General features: G+C 42.9%; 1 protein-coding gene across 1 annotated transcript in view; it reads left to right on the forward strand.

The window, feature by feature from the left end:
• LOC109932884 (probable G-protein coupled receptor 158) overlaps positions 1-23,147 on the forward strand; it is a 111,813-nt gene that overhangs the window by 14,075 nt on the left and 74,591 nt on the right. The window contains exons 2-3 of the mRNA XM_048614424.1: positions 11,997-12,150; positions 13,060-14,129. Of these exons, the coding sequence (XP_048470381.1) occupies positions 11,997-12,150; positions 13,060-14,129 (1,224 nt within the window). The remainder of the gene's footprint in view (positions 1-11,996; positions 12,151-13,059; positions 14,130-23,147) is intronic.

Raw genomic sequence — 23,147 nt, forward strand, 5'->3', positions numbered from 1 at the left:
CCATTCACCCTATTCTCACACAATGGACAGTCACCCGGACAATGTGCTGAAAGGAACGAGAAGAAGAATCAACATTACTAAGGCAATGAGAATTGGGCGATGGGGGATGCTGCCTGTTTGGATGCAATTAAGAAATTTCACAGGAATTCTGCTAAAATAACAATAATCGTAACATCTTCCGTAATTAGCCCAAATGGTCAGTGGAAGGAAATATTGTAATTTACATGCTTTTTCTTCAATTATAAGATTGTCTTTGGTGTATTTATAAGTGGTAACTGGATGCAGTTTTATTAATGTGGCGATTGGAGGTAGCAAGCCGGAATGCAGAGGCGATTGCAATAGTGAAAGTAGCAACTTTGTAAACAGGCTGAGATAATGGAGCATGGAAGAGAATGGAGTAATGAGGGAGGAGCACTCATCAACACACAGCAGCACCTTGCCTTCAATGAGGGGGAATGTGCACTGCTGTATTTGGCATGTTTACTCAATACACCTGGGACTCAGGGGGCACAAAGTGGGTGATGAAGATTTCAGTAGATGGATTGGGTGGTGACTTGGGGAAGTTCAAAGCCAAGAGCTACTGATAACAAAATGCTTATATTTGCAGGTTTGACAATAGTAAGAGGTTGAGCCTGAGACTCGTTGCTGGAGGAGTGACTGTTGTTTCCTTCATGGTGCTATGGAGATGAAAATAGCTGCAACCACACCTGGAGTGGGTAGGATAAATGTTTCCTTCATGAGGGAGAAAGCATCACACACACACACACCCGTTAGTACAGGAGGAAGACACTGAGACCAACGCATAGTATGTGAACCTCATTCATTAGCCAACTATGTGCAGTCCAAATCCCTGCTCCAAGCTCTTGACTATATCATGTCCCATTATAAATGAATCCCAGTAATGGCTGTACTGCTATAGTAATGCTTTGGGCAGTTATAAAAGTAACAAGCAGCTGCCATTTACGCAGAGCCTGTACATGGTGCAGGAGCTGCTGTCTTCACTCTGTGGCCCATTGAACACCGTGTGTCATTAAAGATGGCTGTTGCAGCTAGACAGACCTTCACACACAGCTGATGGAGAAAGGTGAGCAGAGCTTTACAACCATGAGAATGAATTGACATTGATGTGTCACCCGTGCCACTTCTGTGCCCTCAGGAGGTCTTCTTTCTATCCTTTCCACGACACTTCGGTGTCGTCCTGGGTTCAACAACTGTGTCTAGAGGTCCCAGACATGCTGAGAGTGTCTTGCCCAGAGGCAGGGGCACCCTCCTGGACTTGACCATCCACAGGCCTCCCACAGAGGGTGGCAGGCAGAGTGGAGGTGGAAAGTCCAACCATCTCTGGAGTGTCTTGGGAAGAGACTTCTGGTGCTTCTTCCCCATTGACACTGCCCCGTTGAGAAAAGAGCACCAGCAGTCAGGTCAGGATCCCTCATTCCCCTGTCACTTTGCGTTTGGTGATGAGCTCCAATGTCTAGAACAATAGAATGCGTGTCATGCATGTATCCAGCATTCTTTTAAAATCTATTTAAGTTCTTGATATTGTTGTATGTGGCTGAAATGTTAAACTGACTGGATTGAATAGGATCATCCTCCTAAGCTGTACAGACCCTGAGGAGAAGGGAGTCAAAAACTGTGTCTTAAGAACAATACCATGAAAACTAAGATTTGGACATAAATGTGCTCTGCAGTTTGTAGGAACAGTTAATCTTAATCGTTTATGTGCTGAGATCAGCAATAAGTAAACTCGCATAAATAAGGATGTTTCATGTTTGTCAAAATTATTTTACAGTAAGTTTCACAATTCTGGAAAAAAGATGGATTCATTACATCATTTAGAATGTGTTCTCTTCAGTTATTAACAAAATTATCAGAGCCTACAATCCTGGTAGATTTCCACACTAGGCTGCCTAAAGTGTTAAACAAAAGGGACACAATCCAAATCTTCGCCTTGTCACTGCATTTCCTGTGAGATTCTCTGTGTTTGCCGAGTAGACAAGTACAATTGTTGGGTGTCACAAAGACGTGAAAATGTATGCAAATACTATTCCAGTACTCCCAGATAATATTCACATCTTTTCTTTTGCATTGCTGTGTTTTTCCTAATGCTTCCTTGAGGCTTGTCAGCCCTGTTCAATTAGCAGCACTTGTGCCTCTGAGTCACAGGGACTTCTGGTTCAAACTCCACTCCAGGATATTGAGCTCATAATCTAGGCTGACATTTCATCGCTGTATTGAGGACGTGTTACATTGTCAGAAGTGCAGTCCTAGAGATGAAAGGTGTGTGTTAGTGATTCGAATGGACATCAACTGTCCCAAGGCACTGTAAGTCTCCTAGCCAACATTCTTCCCTCATTTTAAACAGCCAACGAAAGAAGCAAAACAGGATAGTTTAACTATGATGGCCTTGAGTACTGAAATATAACTGGAATTGTGACCATGGATGAAAAGATTTCACTTGCACTTGTTAGTTTTACATGGCTGATTCCAGAATTGCCAGTCTAGAGTTCACAGCTATGGTGGAATGATGAAATTTTATAATGGCACACCAAAAGCCATCTTGAAATCTTTCAAAGCCCTTTTGATAGGAATTATACTCTGAGTTTGTACGTTGTTGTCACTGCATTACTAAAGAAGGATAGAATCATAAGACCATGCACCACAGGCCTATATTAATTGAGTCAAGAACAAATGAGCAGATTCTATCATTATTAATAGAGTGAATGAGCACATGAACAAATATGAACTGATCAGAGATAGTAAGAACTGCTGATGCTGCAGTCTGAGATAACACAGTGCGGAGCTGGAGAAACACAGCAGGCCAAGCAGCATCAGAGAAGCAGGAAAGCTGACGTTTCGGGTCTGGACCCTTCTTCAGATTTCAGAAACAATGCATTGATGCCACCCAGAAACTGGAAGAACAGCATTTCATATTCCACCTTGGAAGCCTACAACCCAATGGTATCAATGTGGACTTTACGAGCTTCAAAATCTCCCCACTCCCGACCTCATCCCAAGACTAGCCCCCCTCTCATCCCTGCCTCCTTGACCCTGTCCCTCTTCTCTCCCATCTACCCGCCCCTCCCTCCTCACTGACCATTCCCCATCCCCACATCCTACCTACACTCACCTTTATTAGCTTCATCACCGCCTCATTGACCTGTCTGTCTTCTCTCCCACCTATCTGCTCCACTATTTACCTGATATCACTGTGCCCCCCTCTTTCTCTATTTATTTCAGAGTACCCTTCTCCTCCCCCATTTCTGAAGAAGGGTCCCGACCCGAAACGTCAGCTTTCCTGCTCCTCTGATGCTGCCTGGCCTGGTGTGTTCCTCCAGCTCCACACTGTGTTGTCTCAGACTCCAGCATCGACAGTTCTTACTACCTCGAAGCTTGTGTTAATGTTAGATCATGTCTGACTAAGTTAATTGAATTCTTTGATGAGGTAATTTCGAAGGCCAATAAAGGAGTGTCAATGATGCTATTAATATGGACTTGCAGAAAAAAAATTCAATAAGCTTCCACACAAGAGATTATTATCAAAAATAAATACGGAAAGTACACTTTAAAATAGATCTGCATCATGCCTGCAGGTCCTGGCTCCAATTAACCTCAAGATCAAACTTTGTTTAGCTTGAAGAATGTTTAGTTTTGACTCCCTTTGTGAATTAATGTATTGCTGGTGCTGGGAAGACCAGCATTTATTGCCCATCCCTCATTGTTCTTGTGAAGGTAGTGAATACAAAACTGAATGGCCTGTGCGCTCATTGCAGAAGGCAATCATGAACCAACCACCATGATGAATGATATGTGATTTATATATTTATGAGCATAATGTTGTGAGTTTGGGATGTCAAAATAGTGGCAGATAGTTGTTGGTTGCTTTTGTGAAGATTTTGCTTTAGAAAATTTGGGCAGTTTGGAGGAGACCTGACTGGGGTCAGAAGCAAGTGCATTTTTTCTCCTAGAAGGGAGTTTTATTTTTCCAGGGCAGTTGAGGGAATTAGATGCTTCAGTAGAAAAGTTCAATTTGTGCAGATTCCAGTCCAGAAGTGTTTCGTTACAGATATGCAGCTTATTTGAAACTGAGAAAGTCTAAGCTCTCAGTTTTGTGAGTATTCGTGTAAGAAGACTACACGGTTCATGGGGCAGAAGCTAGCAAGAATCAGTTAAGTCCAACTTAAAGAGTGAGTTAGAGGAAAAAGAGGGGGAAAAAGAAATAAAAATGCTTGTATCGGAAGAAAAAGAGGAATAGAGTCACAGAAAAACATGTGAAATAAAGGAAAATTGGAAATAAGAAACCTTGAATTGGAACCAGGTATGGGTCATAATTGACACCTGATTTCAATGAAGCTAAGTTAGGTGAAGTGATTATTCATTGATTGTAAATTTATTGTTACTCTCTAGGCCAGCAGCACTTGTTTGTTCGCTGAAACAAATATAGTTTTTTTTTGTTTGTCTTTCTTCATTTTTGCTGTTGTTCAATAGAAGGAGCAGCATGGTGGCTCAGTGGTTAGCATTGCTGCCTCACAGAACCGGGGATCCAGGTTTGATTCCAGCCTTGGACGACTGCCTGTGTGGAGTTTGCACATTCTCCCTGTGTCTATGTGTATGGGTTTCCACTGGGTGTTCCAGTTTCCTCCTACAGTCCCGAGATGGGCAGTTGGGTGGATTGGCAATGCTAAATTGCCCATCGTGTCCAGGGATGTGCAGGTGAGGTGGATTAGCCATGGGAAATGCAGGGCTACAGAGGTGGGGTAGGTCTGAGTGGGATGTTCTTCAGAGGGTCAGTGTGGACTCGATAAGCTGAATGGCCTGCATCTGCACTGTAGGGATTCTAACATTCTACATATAGAAGTTAACATTTTCAACCATTTGGAGGCTTTCCATCATTGGATGCTCCCACACTGGATAATGACAAGATGTTAATGCTGCACTGGATGTTAGAGAAACAGTGTCATCCCATTAGATACGGTACCAACATGATATGGTACAAAGGGTAGTAGTCTATTTTGCTTAAATCTTGTAATCTAGCATTTACAATGACAGTCAGACAGGTAATGATCAAAAGTAGCAATGCATTTATAAATGTGAGCTTCTATGAAGTGTTACCGCTGCCACTATCAGTCCTTAGAAGCTGTACCTTTTTGTTTGCTTCCCACAACATACACTGTGCATGGCCAGGCTTTGGATATGGTATTGGGGGTCAAAATCCTGGTAGGTTCTGATAGTGGCAAGTACCTCCATTGCTTTTGAGTGCACGACAGCACAAGAGCAGCAATACAGAGGCTTGATGAAGTGAGCAGCAGGGAATTGCCTGAGGTAAATCACTAAAGCTCACAGAGAGTAGCCCTCTATGAATCTCCCTGAAATTGACACTTGACTAATTTTCGCAAAATTCAGCTCGATGCTTCCAGAATATGTTTTGAGTTTCCAAAACTAACCTAAGCATGTGATTATACCAAAAAAATTAACAAGTTCTCAATGAGCAACGAAACCTAGACCAGTTAAGAAGGCTAAAGTTCAAAGTCATGTTGTTGGGGATATGTTGCTCATGTTGTTACCCTATCTCTGGGGAATCATGCAAAGTAAGGTTCACTAGACTTTTCTAAATCAACGAGAAACTCAAAGTGCTCTTGACAATTGTAAAAATCAGCAAGTGTGCCATGTTACAATGTTGAAAGGATCTAATGCAGCAAGGATAGTCAGGAGAAATGTATATTTATAATAGTGAAGGAAATAAGGAGTAGAATTTTAAAAATCAAACAATCAGAGAATCAGAAATTGAAAATTCAAAAGCTGATCCTCCAGCAGATTGAACAATGTGGAGGTGCTTAACACATTAGATAGCATGATAATATATCTTCCAGAAAACTATCAAAGAGACTTATGAAGTCTATTACAGATTAATAAATCAATTTGAGAGAATAGACAAACAAATATAACTTTGATTGTTCATTATGTTGATGTGAAATGTGTTACCTATAAATCAAAATCTTTACACACGCAATCCAAATAAATTATCTGAAGTGAGGGAACAGATTAAGTTCATGATGGACAATGACATTATTGAACAGAGTCATAATGGAAGTAACTCACCAATGTGGTGCTGCTGAAACTGGATGGGTTGTGAAGATTCTATATTGATTGTCACAAAGTCAACACAGTAACAGAATTCATAACTAATTTCAAAATTGGAGAATTGCATTAAAAAATTGGACATGCACACTTGATCACCAAAATGTACTTAGTCACATAGAAACAGAAGTAGGCCAATTGGCCCATTGAGCCTGCCTAACACTCAATACAATCATGGTTGATTGACCACTTCAATGCCTTTTACTCACTCCCATCCCCATAACCATGTATGCCACTGGTAACCAGAAATCCATCAATCTCTACCTTAAACATATTCAAGGACTGTGCCTCTTTAGCCCTCTGTGATGGAGAATTCCAAAAGTTCATGACCATCTGTGTAAAATAATGTCTCCTCGTCTTGGACATAAGTGGAATCCCCCTTATTTTTAAACTGTTCAACCAGGTTTTAGACCCAGTCAGGAGAAACATCTTACCTGCATCTACCCTGCCTTTCCCTTTGGATATTTTGGAGGTTTCAATAAGATCACCTCTCTTTCTTCAAAACTGTAGAGAATTTCAGTTCAGTTAGCACAATCTCGCTTCAAAGAACAGCCCCTGCATCTGGGAATAGGTCTGGTGAACTTACATTGCACTCCTTCTACGGCAAGAATATCATTCTGAGATAAGGAAACCAAATCTCACACAGTACTCCAGACACAGTCTAACCAAGCTCTTATACAATAGAAGCAGGACTTACTACTCCTGTACGTAAATTCTCTTGCAATAAAGGCTAACATTCCATTAGCCTTCTTAATAGCATGCCGCACCTCCACATTAGCCTGTAGTGATTTATTGACAAGGACACCTATGCCATTTTTTACTGTCCAATCTCTTATCATTTTTGAGTATAGGAGTTGGGAGGTCACATTGTGGCTTTACAGGACAATGGTTAGGCCACTTTTGGAGTATTGCATGCAATTCTGTGTCTCTCCTAAACGAAGGATGTTGTGAATCGAGAAAGCATTCAGGAAAGATTTACAAGGATGTTGCCAGAGTTGGAGGGTCTGAGCTACAGGGGGAGGCTGAATAGGCTGGAGCGATTTTCCCTGGAGCTTAGAGGTTGAGGGGTCACCTTGTAGAGGTTTATAAAATCATGAGGTGCATGGATAGGGTAAATAGGCAAGGTCCTTCCCCTGGGGTGGGGGTGTGCAAAACTAGAGGGCATAAGTTTAAGTTGAGAGAGAAAAGATCTAAAAGGGACCTAAGGGGCAACTTTTTCAACCACAGGGTGGTGCGTGGATGGAATGAGCTGCCAGAGGAAGTGGTGGAGGCTGGTACAATTGCAACATTTAAAAAGCGTCTGGATGGGTATATGAATAGGAAGAGGAATATGGGCCATATGCTGGCAAATGGGACTAAATTTATGTGGGAAATCTGGTCCACACGAATGAGTTGGACTGAAGGGTCCGTTTCCCTGCAGTAAATCTCTATGACTCTATAATTCTATTTGTGAAATGGTAAAATAATATTCAATTCCTCCGCCTCCGCCACATCTGCTCCCAAGATGAGGCATTCCACTCCGGGACATCCTAGATGTCCTCATATTTCAAGGACCGCAACTTCCCCCCACTCAGTGGTTGAAAACACCCTTGACCACATGTCTTGCGTTTCCTGCACCTCTGCCCTCACACCCCCTCCCTGCAATAAAAACAAAGACAGAATTCCCCTTGTCCTGACATATTGCCCCATTAACCTCTGGATTCAACGCATCATTCTACGCCAGTTCCGCCACCCGCAATCTGACCCCACTACCAAGGATATATTTCCCTCACCACCCTTATCTGCCTTCCGGAGGGACCGCTCACTCCGCAACTCCCTCGTCTGCTGCACACTCCCCATTAGCCCCACCACCCCAGCACCTTTCCCTGAAACTGCAGGAAGTGCTACACCTGCCCCTACACCTACCCCCTCACCTCCAACCCAGGCCCCAAAAAAACCTTCCACATCAGACAGATGTTCACCTGCACTTCCGCTAATGTGGTCTATTGTATCCGCTGTTCCCGATGTGGCTTCCTCTACATCGGTGAGACCAAGCAGAGGCGTGGAGACGGCTTTGTAGAGCACCTACGCTCTGTTCGCGACAAACGACAACATCTCCCAGTCGTGAACCACTTCAACTCCCCCACCCATTCCCTGGATGACATGTCCATCCTGGGCCTCCTCCAGTGTCACAACGATACCACCCGGAAACAGGAGGAACAGCACCTCATATTCTGCCTTGGGGGCCTGCAACCCAATGGTCTCAATGTGGACATTACTAGCTTCAAAATCTCCCCACCCCTGACCTCATCCCAAGACCAGCCCCCCTCTCAACTCTGCCTCCTTGACTTGTCTGTCTTCTCTCCCACCTATCCCCTCCTCCCACCCCACTGACCAATCCCCACCACTACCTACTTGCTATCACCATCCCACCTACCTTTTCCAGCCCAAACCCCCTCTCTCTATTTATTTTGTAGCCCCCTTCCCCTCCCCCATTTCTGAAGAAGGGTCCCGACCGGAAATGTCAGCTTTCCTGCTCCTCTGATGCTGCCTGGCCTGCTGTGTTCCTCCAGCTCCACACTGTGTTATCTGAGACTCCAGCTTCGGCAGTTCTTACTATCTCTTCCTAAATTACAGTTGCTGACAAAGCCAGAGAAATATTAACTTCTGTAACATCAGATGAACTTTATTCATGTGAAATCATGCTATTTGGAATGAAAGATGCACCAGCAATTTTCCAATGATCAAACAGCAGTCATTAAAATGCATTATATGTTAAATATCAAAACATTATTGCTGTCAGCGTAACACAGAAATAGTGTTAAAAAGAACATTTTGATTGGAAATGAAAATACCTCAAGGTCAATGTTTGTTCTTCTTTGGGGTGAGGTCTGATGAAAGGTATGTAATTTGTATATATAGACATAACTTTTAGAACTTAAATGTCAGAATAGTGGCATATAGGCGTTGGTTTAACAAAGAAACCAGGGTTAGACAGTTCTTCCAAAGCATTGACCTATTCCAGTTTGTGTCAGAGAGAACAGGTAACTGCAAACACCTGGAGTATTAATGGAATAAGGTGTTTATACTGTGGTGTTTATGACAGGAAAAATAAAACATGAAGGCTATTAACTTGTTTCGTTTCAGAATAATCAAGTATTAATTTTGGTTTAGGAAAAACTAGAGATTGAACGTTTTTAGGTTAGTTCAGAGGGAACCTGGCTGGGGTGAAAAGTAAGTTTAGTTTCTGTGCTAGAAAGAATTTTTTTCAGAGCAATTAAAGGCACAAGTTACCTCAGTAGAAACATTTAGTTTGTGTAGGTTCCAAACCAAGAGTGTTTGTTTAGAAATCTACAGGCTGTTAGAAGTTGAGAAAAAGTAAATTCTGTCTCATGAGTTTTCATTCAAGAAGTCTTCACAGTTCACTGGACCAAAACTCTAGAGAATGAAGTTGAATTTAAGATAAAAAGATGTGCTGTCTCTGGATCTGAATTTCTATAAGGTGATGGTATTGGAAGGTAGATTGAAAATTTAGTTTTGCTGCATGTTTTAAGATCTTTCTAATTGTGTTCTATATCTAAATAGCCCTTTGTTTGTTTACATCTTTGTGTAATAAACTTCTGTTCTGTTATTGAAGAAACTTTGCAGCTTTGTGTGAGTATATTTTGGGGACTAACCACCACATTAAGTACAATAGATAAAAAAAACTATCAAGCCAGCTGTCACTCTGGGATTTGATTTATCCAGTAATGCCATCAGCTGGGGTCATAACAACACGCTGCTGTGAAATCTTAGTCACATCAAGACTGAACTGAGTAAAGATAGTACATTACCTTCCACAAGAGCAAGTGGTGAACAAGGTGTGGCTTTTTTGAAAGCATAATCCTCTAGCTTCATGGTCACTGTTACTGATTTTGTTTCTTTTTGTTCCTGATTTATTTAATTTATTGATTTGATTTCCCTCACTTAAAGTGGTGAGATTGTACTTGTTGCTAGATCATTAGTCCAGGGTTCGTGGATTAATAGTCCAGTTCTATAATCACGCAAAATAACCAAAATTAGCTAACTTATTTCTAAAGGGGAATTGTCAAAGAGTAGTGAAATGATAATGAATGTGAAATATAAAACTAACATATGAGCATAACATATTTTACAATATATGCTATAATGACAATCCAGATTGTATCAGTTACCTTACAGAGGAAACAAGAAATGTTCTTGTGTCTAAAAATCCAGACTTTGTCTTCAGTTGCTACTGCAATTGTGCAATCTTTCTAATAGCACCTTAAGTATGTCAAAACGCATCATCAGGCACATCTGGGAGCAAATCCCACCTTTCCAATTGACTGAGCACTATATAATCATGAACTGCAGCTTTTAGCCTCTTGAATTCTCAAATCGCCCGCCTCCTCAATCCCAAACCATTGGAGATTCCCAACTTCTATATTCAATACTGTCAAGCTGGGACTCTTTTCTTTAGAGCATAGGAGACTGAGGGGGGATCTTATAGAAGTGTATAAGATCAAGAAAGGCATGGATAGGGTGAATGCACTGAGTCTTTTTACCAGGGTTGGGGAATCGAGGACCAGAGGGCATCAGTTTAAGGTAAGAAGGGAAAGAATACATGGGAACCTGAGGGGCAACTTTATAACATAGAGGCTGGTATGCATATGGAATGAGCTGCGAGTGGAAGTGGTTGAGGCATAACATTAATCACATTTAAAAGGCACTTGGACAAATACATGGAAAGGAAAGGTTTAGAAAGACATGGGCCAAGTGCAGGGAAATGGGCTTAGCGCGGATGGACATTTTGGTTAGTTTGGGCCAAAGGGCCTGTCTCAGTGCTGTAGGACTCTGTGACTCTAAATGATGGGGAAACTGAGCTGGCCTTGTCCCTGAAATGTGAAGCTTTTAGGCTGGGTTCTAAAGTTTACACAGACAAATCCTTTCAAGGGGAGACTGAATTCAAATAGAAAGATTCTTCCTTGAGTGTCTTTTGTGATTGTCTTCATTTTTAATGGTTTGAAAGCACATTTCTTTGAGATAAATTGAACGATATGACTAAAAACAAATAACTTTAAAGCAACATCGCCACATCTCATTCCATCAAAAAAAAATGCAGATGTTGAGGACCAGAAACTGCTGGAGAAACTCAGTAAGTCTGGCAACAGCTATAGAGAGAGAATAAGAGTAAATTAGAACCTCTACAGAAAAGAAGCAGGCCATTCAACACATTGGGTTCACACCAACCCTCCTAAGAGCATCTTACCCAGATCCAGGCCCCCTGACCCTACATTACCCATGGCTAATCCATATCCCTGGACAATTTCTCCATGGCCAGTCAACCTAGCCTGCACGTTTTTTGTGACCATGGGAGTAAACCCTCGCAGATAATGTATACAGGCGCCCAAGGGTAGGATCGAACCCGAGTGTCTGGTGCTGTGAGGTAGCAGTGCTAACCGCTGAGCCACCACACCGCAATGATTTCAGTCTTAATGGCCCGGAAGAAACGTTAATTCTGCTTCTCTTTCTTCAGATGCTGCCGAGTTTCTCCAGCAATTTCTGGTTTTGTTTCAGATCCCCAAATGCTCCCTTTGATCTGGATTGTAAGTACTAAAACCCAGCAAACCATCCCGGTGTGCAAAGCTGATTATCTCATGAGAGTTACCAGCAGCAGCGTGTGGTTGAGAGCTGTACAGGCCCTACAATCCCTGCTCACAAACCCAAAGGAACACTCACACGGCCTGTTCCACCAGCCTCAAGGTCAGTAACATCTCACCAAAACCTCTCCAAGGAACACTATCCAATCTACTCCGTTAACCGAAGCCCCTCATCCCTGGAGCCATTCTGGACCCTCTCATCTTCACATTCCTTCCCAGATACAAATATTCAGACAACGGGAAGGTCTGCCTCAGGCTGGGAAACCTGAGCCCGATTTCTCCAGTCCCAGCAAATCCTGCTGCCCAAGCTCCGTTTCTGAGGGAAGGATGTTGTGTGCCTGCTGGGGGCTTTGCAAATCCGGCTACAGGAACAGTATGATGTGGGTTGGAGGAGATCCGAAAGAAGAACGAAAAACAAAGATCCTGGAAGCAGCTGACCAGAGGCTGTGGTTAGAACCAGGGTTCAGGTTTTAGCCTCAATGCCCCTTCCTGGAGGTAAAGGCGAGCCACGCCGCTGTCTCAATGTCCTTTCGAACAATAGGTAGCGGCTTCTCCCGCTGTTATGACCCTGTCCTGGTCTAGACCCTTAGCTTAAAGCCCCACAACACACACAGGACACACATCTAACACTGGCTTGTCTTCCGGACATCTCTTCTGCTCTTACCTCGTCAGAGGCGATCGGCAAGAGTCTGTGTTCGGCGCTGTTGCATTTTCCGCTGGGCGCATTGTCTGATTTGGTTTATAAACAATGATGGGTAACTTATTTGCCTGAACACGATTTTTAAAAGCTGCAAAGTCGGTTTTGGACAATGCAGGGTCCCATCTCCACTGGGAGGGGGAGGTCGGTGCTGGAGGGGGGGTGTTGTGTGGGGTTGTGGATGGATCCTGAAATCTTGAAACAGTCAAATAAATGACAGCTCCTGGGTGCTCCTGCATTGAGGGCAACACCTTGCAGTGTGTTAGAGCGGTGTGTTGGGGAAAGGGCCAGAGCTGGTTGGGGACAATGGCCAGGTTAATCCGAGTCAATGCTGTTTCACTGAGAGACTCGCCCTGGTCAGTCAGTATCATTCTCTCAGAGTCCGCCTGCTCATTCCCCCTTCATTTCATGTCTCCCGTTGTCATGGTGAGCGATCTGCTTTCATCACCGAGAGGATGCACTATTTGAGAATGAAAAATGTCGAGTTTTTTTTTAATGCCCCTGTTGAAATGGTCTTTCCCACTTTTTTTCCTCTAATGTCTGGGCTATTTTTATCATTCTCCTGTAATGTGCCTGGATTAAAAGACAGCACACCAGGGACTGGTACAGCCCTGCCTGACCCAGGGAGCAGAAAAGCGGGCCACGGCATTCCGAGTTCTTACAGGTGCTGCATTGGAGAGCGCCTACACTGAGCGGCAGGATAGCAGCCACCCTCTGCTGGGGGGGCAGAATGGCCTCGGAAGCGCAGCTCTTCAGCACTTGCTCCAGATGGGGCCAGCCCTTAAGAAGTCTGTGAGCCAGCCCCTGGCAGACCCTCGGCTCGGGCCCCAGCGGATCGGACTGGAAGCGGGAAGGAGTCACATGGAGCTGGCCGGGTTTGCGCTGCGACTGTTTCTGATCGCCCAGGTCGGGGTCTGTGCTGGCCTGGGCCCGGGGATCGGGGCCAATGCGAGCCGCCTCTCCAGGCTGGCCAAGCCGGAGCCAGAGACAGCAGAAGCCGCCAGCTCCTTCCTGTTCTCCCGGGACCCCGCCACCCTGCTGCGGGTGAACTGCACAAAGCGGCTGGAGATCAGAGCTGGCAGCACCGGGCACCCCAGTGCCAGGGTCCAGTCTCTGGTTAGGGGGGCCGTTGACACTTTGGTCCACACCACCAACTTCCTCAACCTGGTCTTCCAGACCAATGACCTTCGGGAATCTAGTGTGAAGGATGAGATTGAGTGGTACCATGCCCTGGTGAGGAGCATCGTGGAGGCAGATGCCAACATTGACAGGGCAATGCTCATTCTGGACGTGCCCACCATCCCCTCCAAATCCCAACTGGTCCTCCAGGCTGCCAAGCGCCAGAATGCGATCTACCTGCGGGAACTCTCCTCGATCCCAGGGGATCTGGAGAACCAGACTGTGGACAACGACTGGTTCAATGCGATGAAACACGAAAAGACACCTGATCTTAACAAGTGGATCTTAACTAATGACCTGAGAACACTGGACAGCCCCAAGTGGGGGCTCGGGCACAGCTACATGATTGACAAAGAGCACATTCAGTGGTCTAGCCCGTTCTTAGATTGTGAAGATTATAAATTCATCCCCAAATGGATGATGAGCTTGTCTTCTTCATTCTATGGACTGAAGCCCGATCTCAGTCCCGAGTTTAAGTAAGTTTATCAAAATTCTTTAAAATGCTTTCCTCAAAAAAAAACAACTGCGTTTTCTATTCAATACCAAAGGCTTCAAAAAACTCAAGTGTGACTAGAAATGTCTAGTGTTTGTTTCCTAGAAATTCGAGTCCATCTGGAGAGTGGAGGTCAAACAGTTTTAATTCCAATTGTGCATTTCATTTCAATTTTTTTTTGTTTAAACTCTGCCTCTTGTTGTTCTTCTTTCTCTGCCGGCATTGCTTTCCTCCAGTCTTTTCATCCCCCCTTCTGTTTTTTTTTATTACTCTTCCAAAAGAATAAGAATGAACCATTTGGCAAACTGCAGTTCCAATTCAATTTGACCTTGCCCCTTAAATACCTCAGTGGAGAAACATCTTCTTTCACTCCAGGTCTTCAAAGGCAGACATTAAGCTAAGATAAAGTGGTTAATTTGCTGTAGTCTCAGGTCTAAGCTAGTCACAATGTTCAAAAGTCCACTGAATAATATACTTATGTCACCACATTCCATGTTGATGTTCTACTGTGAAATAATCTTTGAAAATCAAGGAACATGGCTGGTTTCCTATTTAACTTGCCTCATCCTGCACATTTGTTGGACATTCAGAGAACAGACTTAAGACAGAGAACAGAATATCTTTCTGCTTTACCATTCTTCTCCCTTAATACAGGGAACCACATAGAATATATTGCCTGAGATTTGTAAAAAGATATAAACAGAAAATGCTGGAGATATTCAACAGGTTTGACAGCCTCTGGGGAAAGAGAAATGGAGTCAATGTTTCACATCACTGACATTTCAACAGGTTTGTGAGGGCACTGTGGCTCAGTGGTTAGCACTGCTGTCTCACCTGGGTTTGTTCCCACCCTTGGGCAACTATCTGTGCAGAGGTTGCATGGTGTCTGTGTGGGTTTCCTCCCACAGGGCAAAGATGTATGGCTTAGATGGATTAGCCATGCTAAATTGTCCAGGGATGTGTGGGTTAGCCATGGGAATTGCAGGGATAGAGTAGTGGGTGGGCCTTGGAGGGATGTTGTTCAGAGGGTTGGTATGGACTAAAGGTTTGCCTCCACACTGTAGGAATTCTTTGATTCTGTGTTTTTCTCTGCGCAGCTGCTGCCTGACCCGCTAAATATTTTCTGTTTAGATTTCAGATTTCCAGCTTTCACATTATTTTACTTTCATTTGCTAAAATGTCTTCAGAAAAGTTGTTTAACAAGCCCATGAAAGAAAAGACACAGTGTGGAGCTGGAGGAACACAACAGGCCAGGCAGCATCAGAGGAACAGGAAAGCTGATGTTTCGGGTTGGGACCCTTCTTCAGATTTCTGAAGAAGGGTCCCGGTCCGAAACGTCAGCTTTTCTGGTACGAGGTACGAGCAGGAATTGACTGGTCAATCACTTTGAGTCAGTTCCCCCATGTAATTAAACCATGGTTAATCTGTTGGCAGCATTTAAGCCATATGCCTCATCACCCTTACTTGACAAAGAGCTGTCATCACAGTTTTGAACATTTTAGTGGACCTCCAAAATTCGTGTGGAAATAAAACTGAGTGTTACAAGGTACAGGATTAAGGGCCCAGTAAAAAGATTTGGATTTCAATCCAAGTTCCTGTTCTGGGCACTGAATTTTAGGAAGGATGTAAAGTTAATAGAGAGAGCGTAGCAAAGATTCATCAGAGTGTTTATAACCACTTTAATCAACCTGTCTGGACATGCAGGAGCTGTTAGCACTGGATTTGACAGAGGTGTTGAAAATCATGAGAGCCCTAGACAGTGTAGATAGGTGGAAACTGTTCTTGTTGTTGAAAGTGTTGAGGGTTAGAGGTGACTGGTAAAAGAAACAACAAATTTTTATCATCCTTGGTATGATAACGCTTTTCATCTTCACTTCTGAGGCCAAGCCTTTATTTGATCTGAGATAGTAGGAACTGCAGATGCTGGAGAATCTGAGATAACAAGGTGTGGAGCTGAATGAACACAGCAGGCCAAGCAGCATCAGAGGAGCAGGAAGGCTGACGTTTCGGGCTTAGACCCTTCTTCTAAACACCTTGTTATCTCTTTATTTTATCTGTCCTCTTGTGGGATGTGGGCATCCCTGGCTGGGCCAGCATTTATTACCCATCCCTAGTTCCCCTTGAGAAGGTGCTGGGGAGCTGCCTTCTTGAACCGCTGCAGTCCATGTGTTGTAGATAGACTCACAATACCTGTAGGGAGTTTCAGGAGACTTTAAAATCATCTCCCCTTATTTTTGATTCCTCCCACAGGAAGAAATAGTTCCTCATTTTAATCCTTTTCACATCCTAAACAGATCAGTAACATCACCTTTCAACCTGTTAAATTCATGGGGATACAATCCAGGTTTATTCAATTTGTTTTCAATATTGAACATTTCAAGTCCCCTGAAGCTGGATGGAAATCAGAAATAATGTAACAATCCAGAAACACAAAGGACACATGGTCACTCAGATGAAACATTAATTCCGTCTTCCTTTATCTACAGATGCTGCCTCATAGTTGCTGAGTGATTCCAGTAATTTCTGTTTACAGTCTTTCTTTTTGAAAAGAGCCACATGATATGAAAAGAAATGGAAAATTATCAGACCCCTGGAAACATTGAAAAACAATGTAAGGAAATTGAGATTTTTTTTAAAAGATGTCTTATTTTGAGGCAAGGGACCAATAATGGAAAGATCAATGTTTGCTGCCCATTCCCTTGAACTGAGTGTCCTGGTGGGCCATTTCAGAGGACATTACTATTAGTCAGCATGTAGTCCAGATCAGATATGGGCATCAATGAACCAGATGGGTTTTTATAACAATCAATGATAGAATCACTGTGACCTTTCCTGAGGGTAGCTTTCATTTCCAGACTTCATTAATCAGATGCAAATTCCATCAGCTGCTGTGGTGAGAATTGAACCTGTGACCCCTGACCCTTAGCTTGGAGCACTTGGGATTAGTAGCCCAGTGACATCACCACCATGTCAGCAACTGCCCTAATGCTTTGATGGGAGAAGTTGCACTTAATGTAGCAAATGACGCTGAGGGGAAATCTAGTTAATAATGACAAGCTTAAATAAGTCTAACAGAAATAACATTGCCATTAGCTAATGGCACAAGGATTTGGAGACTGTCTACAAGGGTGGTGCAATTGGAGATTTCAACTGGAAATGGGGTGAAAAGTTGAAGGAAATAAACTTGTACGGCTACAGGGTATAGAGGTTGTGCATGGATTGATTAGATTGCTCTATTGAGAACGGACGTGGAGTTGTTGGGGTGAATGGCCTCCTCCTGTGCTATAATGATTCTCTAACTCCACGAAAATTACATATAAATTATATTCAGTTCTGCGTGCACTCTTCTCCTGGGGAAGCTGTTGCGTCCACTGATCTTTTTCTGTTTTGTAATAGACAAGATGTTAAGATCTGCATGTGGGTGTGATGCTGAACTGTCACTCCAAGCATCAACCTATCTATAAACGGATGAATTATCCACTCTCAAATTAAAATAATTTTTATATTTAATTAATGTGCTTGTTTTAATTGCAACGGAGTTCATTGTTCGTTTTCAGAAGTGAGATTAATATTTGTTGAGTAATATTTGCGTGCATCGACATGTCCCTGAGGTAGTAATTCTGCAATTTTTTCATTCTGCAAGGGAGAGGAGAGGAGTCTGTTCCTAAAAAAAAAAATCCCTCTGCATTGCTTTTAGCTTAAATCTTATGGTTAATATCTCAGGACCTCTTCATATGTTGCTCTGTTTACAGATGGAGCCCTGGCAGCCATTTTGAGTCATTATAAAAACCTTCCTTCCATCTCGTCTTTGCTCTTTACTCCAGACATTTACACTGAGAATTGATTGTTTTGCACAATGACAGCATTAAGAATCAACAGGCACATGTTGGCAATAGGTGACAAGTTTCCTTCCTGAAAGACCTTGGTTAACCAATTTAATTTCACAACTGGTTATGTCGAGAGTTCAGCAATATTTGCCTGCAGCCACCCTGATGCTAGAATTGAATCGGGGTCCCAAGCCTATGCTTACTGGGATCCAGAGCAGCAGATGTTTTCTCCCTCCTAACTGGCCTGTTCTGTGTTTGCTGTCCTATTAAGGATGGAGGCAAGATTTTGCCTTTGCCAACCCAATCAGGGGGTTACCAGCTCTCGAGCAGGCCCATTGGGAGAGGTGGGCTTGCTGAGCCAGGTCAGTGATGGCCAGGCTGACTCAATGTAGAGTTATAAATTTAAACTAAAAATTCATGAACCAACCAGACAGTCCGTTTAGAGCATAGAGAAACCAATGGTTGAACCATGTGTCTAAACTCTTCTTTGGGGGAGGAGATTCTGGTCTGATTCCAGTTTGCTACTCATTAGCTATCTCCATTAAACTGGCGGTTGGTTGCTATGCCACTGGCAAAAGGCATTAAATGTACCATTGGCAGCCTGTCTCCATGCAGTGGATGCCTGTGCCTGGGAGACTTCCCTAGAAATGAGAAAATGTTAGAAAGCTGTCCTGACAAGGCTTCGCCCACCATCTTTCCTGAATTCCAATCTCCAAACATTTTACACCAGGTCTGGGAAAGTTCAGCGCTCGATCTCACGGCCATTGGGTTACTCATCCAGCAACAAAACCAAAACTCTCCCCAAGCCTGAGAGTCCAGGTTGTAACAGACTGTCAACTGGTATCTACCCCAAGGCTGGCTTAATCATTTAACAGAGCCTGCAGGCAAACTGTTTCCCAGTCAAGGAAACCTCACAACCCAGCCCATTCCCCCTCAGCTGACATCCAAACATTTGGTAGAGGTCACTGGATCTCCATTAACAGTATCAATCGAGGTGAATTTTTTTCCTTCCAGTTGTAATAGCCCACTGCCCATTTTTTGCTGAGAAAGCAACATAGGAATTGCAAGATGCTGTAACACCCAAGATTGTTCTAGTTTTGCTTTCTGCAGTATTGGCTAACCAAAACGATCAATCTCCAACAATGGATCTAGAACAGATCCAGACATTGAATGAAGAAATTTCTCATAAAGCGTAGATCCAAAGGAATCTCCACTGCACTTTCCACCCAACCATACGATGTGCTTCAAATTACTGTTACACTATTCCCAAAATGTTCACCAACATGGCACAGAGCCGAGATGGAAAGTCAGAGTTCCTGAGGTGAGGGGCAGCTGGATAGGCACATGAGGGAGAAAGGAAAGGATGGGTTATGCTCACGAGGTGAGACAATGTAAAGCGTGAGGATGGTGCTGTGCATCATTAACACTGGCACGGACTAATTGAATTTGTTCGTGTGCTTCAGAATTCCACTGAATTCTTTGTCACTGTTTTTACCAAAGGGTGTCATGGTATGGTCTAGATCCTCTAATTGTCCTTTCTGCTGAGGCAGGGCGTTGTAATATTATGAGGGCTGAGCTGTGGAGAGGGAAGTCTTGTATCATCTGATAGTACAACCAACAGTAGGAACATAACAAGTAAAATTTAATGCAAACCCCCTTCCTACTAATTTCTGGTACTACAATGAAACACTTCATTGCCTTAGAATTCGGTGATTTCAGTACATTCAAGCCCTTTCCGTCTCTGTTTAGAAATACCCTTGTAACGAGCTGGGACAGGCACAATGGGTGGAATGCTCTCTTCCTCTGTGGAAAATATCTATTGTTGTAATCATCATTCCATTCTACAAGTTAACAAAACAGACTTAGATATCAAAGAGAAGTGAGTCAGCAGATGCATCCAGGCCAAAAGTGCACTCAGTACTTTGTCTTTCCACCATTGTCAATCTGACAAATTAATGTTAACTGCTAAGATCAAAGTAGAGTTTAAAATCGAGGGGGCTTGTTCACAGGGCTGACTCAATAATGACTAGGCTGTCACCCCATGGTGTTACCTCTCGCTGATTGAATTCTGTCTCATCATTATGACCATAACTTCAGCCATCTTGAATCTAACCTCTGGAATTCCATCTGTAAACTGCTCCAAGTCCCTCTCCTTTTTTTAGTTTCTTTTCAATCCACCCATTCAGAGATGTGATTACAGTCCTTTGATGGGACTTGAACTCAGGCGTCCTGGCCCAGAGGGAGGGACACTACTGCTGTATTAAAAAAGCCCTGTCTGCTATTTTAAAATAGTTTTGCAAAAAAAAACCCAATGTTAATTCTAATTTATCAACATGAAAAGTATATAATAGAAGTTAACTTTATAGATATTTTCTCATCAGCCTGATTAACATTCCCACTCGTCTGGAGCAGGTGGAACCTGAGCCTGGTCGTCCTGGGTCAGAGGTAGGGACACCACTAAAACCCCATCTTCTCTCCTTTTTTAAGACTTTCTTTTAAAACTATTTTATGAGTCCTATTGTCTCCTTCATTGGTTCAGTCAGTTTTTCTTTGGTTACTAAAGTAATGACAAAGTACAACAGCTGCCGAAGATCTGGAATAATAACAGAAATTGCTGGAGAAACTCAGCAGGTCTGGCAGCATGAGTGGAGAGAGAAACAAAGATACATTTAGAGTCTGTAATGAATCTTCTTTGGAGCTCCTGCCCTGAAGAAGAGTCATGGGAATCACAACATTACCTCTGTTTTTCTCTCTCCACTGATACTGCCAGACCTGCTGAGTTTCTCCAGCAATTTCTGTTTTTATTTTCTCTGATTACACTCCTGTGAAAAACCTTGGGGCTTTTTACAATGTTACAGACGTTACATGAATGTATATTATTGTATTATTTACATTCAGGAAATCAGCTGATTTGAAAGAAGTCAATGGATTTGATCACAATTTCCACCTCTGCACATAATTCAAATTATGGATTCTCTTTGCCAGTAGCTGGTCAGGATCTTATCGAAATTTTTTTTCAAATTACAATTTAGTTGCTAACATTCACATGCATAACTATCCACAATGGCACAATTGACAAATACAGTCAGGTGTGAAAAATCAAAATGTTGCAGTGAACACTTTAGAACACACCATACCGAGATTGCAGCTTAAGTGCAGCATTGACAGCGCTGAGGGAACTTTACTCTGCATCGAACTGTGCCATTCATGTTCTGGGACTGATTGATGTAGACATAGGGCGGATGAAATGAACCGTGTCTATTCTTCGCCCTGATGAACTCAATAAAAAACCTTAAAACAAATAAATTAACCTAAAATACCTTTGGTTTACATGAGAGTCGGTGTATCAAATGAAGAATACTACATAATAATCCATTGTCGATTGTTGGAAAAAACCCATCTGGTTCACGAATGTCCTTCAGGGAAGGAAACTGCCATCCTTATCTGGTCTGGACTACATGTGACTCCAGACCCACAGCAATGTGGTTGACTCTCAACTACCTTCTGGGTAATTAGGAATGAGCAATAAATGCTGCCTAGCCAGCGCTACCCTCATCCCGTGAATGAATAAAGAAAATATGTTACACCATATTCACATTTGTTGGAAGGGTCACTGGACCCAAAACATTAACTCAGATTTCTCTTCACAGACGCTGCCAGACCTGCTGAGCTTTTCCAACAATTTCTGTTTTTGTTTCATATTTGTTTCATTGATTCATGGTGATGTGAATTGCTGGTAGGGCCAGCATTTATTACCCATAGAACATAGAACGTAGAACAGTACAGCACAGTACAGGCCCTTCGGCCCATGATTTTGTGCCGAACTTTTACCCTAAACCTAAGGTCTATCTAACCTCCACCCCTACCTTATACTATCATCCATATGCCGGTCTAATAACCACTTAAATGCCCCTAAAGAGGCCGACTCCACTACCATCTCCGGCAATGCATTCCACACCCCAAACACTCATTGAGTAAAGAACCTACCTCTGATGTCTCCCTTATATCTACCTCCACTCACTTTAAAACTATGCCCCCTCGTAATAGCTTCCTCCACCCTAGGAAAAAGTCTCTGCCTGTCCACTCTATCTATACTTCTGATCATTTTGTACGCCTCTATTAAGTCAATCTTTAATTGCTCTTGAGAAGGTGATGATAAGCTGCCTTCTTGAACTGCTGCAGTCCATTTAGTGTGGGTAGACCCACAGGGAGTTCAGTGACAGTGAAGGGACAGCAATATATTTCCAAGTCAGGACGGAGTGTGACTTGGAGGGATCTTGCAGGTATTTGTATTCCTGTGTATCCTTCTAGGTGGTAGTGGTTGTGAGTTTGGAAGGTAGTTTCTAAGGAACCTTTGTGGATCTCTGCAGAGCATCTTGTAGCTAGTATACGGAGCTATTCTCATATTTTGTTAGTTCCTAGAGGCTTACGTATTTGTCTTTGAATGGGATCAACTCGTTGCTGATGAACAAGAATGGATTATTGCATTTTGTCTGACTGTGGCACAGGTACAACTACTGAAGTGCGATTTGATGCACATGGAAAAGAAGCAGACTTGGATTCTCAGTTGACTAATCTGTGAGGTGTAAAACTGTGCTCTTTATTGGAGTTAGAACTTGCAGTCATCTTATAGCAGCCCCGAGTGTAGAATACAATCACAGAGTGGAGAAGTAGGCTATTTAGCCCATTGCATCTGTGCCAAGTCTTTGAAATAACTTTCCAATTAATCCTAATCCCTCAATACTTTCCTAAAGCTTGGCAAATTTATCGTTCTGAAGTACATTTGAAATTCCTTTTAAAATGTGTGATTAAATCTACTCTCAATGCCACCCAGGCAATGTATTACACACCCAAACTTGCTGTGGAAACATAATTCTCTCTTATTGTCCCTTGTGTTCTTTGCCAAGAATCCCATATTTGTTTTCTCTGGTTATCAACCCTCAGTGGAAAATGGTTTCTCCCAATTTACTCCATCAAAGCCCTGCATACATTTTGAAACCTCTTATTAAAACTCCCTTTAGCTATATAAAAACCGAAAGAACTGCGGATGCTGTAAATCAGGAACAAAAACAGATGTTGCTGGAAAAGCTCAGCAGGTCTGGCAGCATCTGTGAAGAAAAAATCGGACCCGAAATGTTAACCCTGGTTTTTTTCTTCACAAATGCTGCCAGACC

The sequence above is a fragment of the Rhincodon typus genome, chromosome 30 (genome assembly GCF_021869965.1).
Source record: "Rhincodon typus isolate 14 chromosome 30, sRhiTyp1.1, whole genome shotgun sequence".
NCBI lineage: Eukaryota > Metazoa > Chordata > Chondrichthyes > Orectolobiformes > Rhincodontidae > Rhincodon > Rhincodon typus.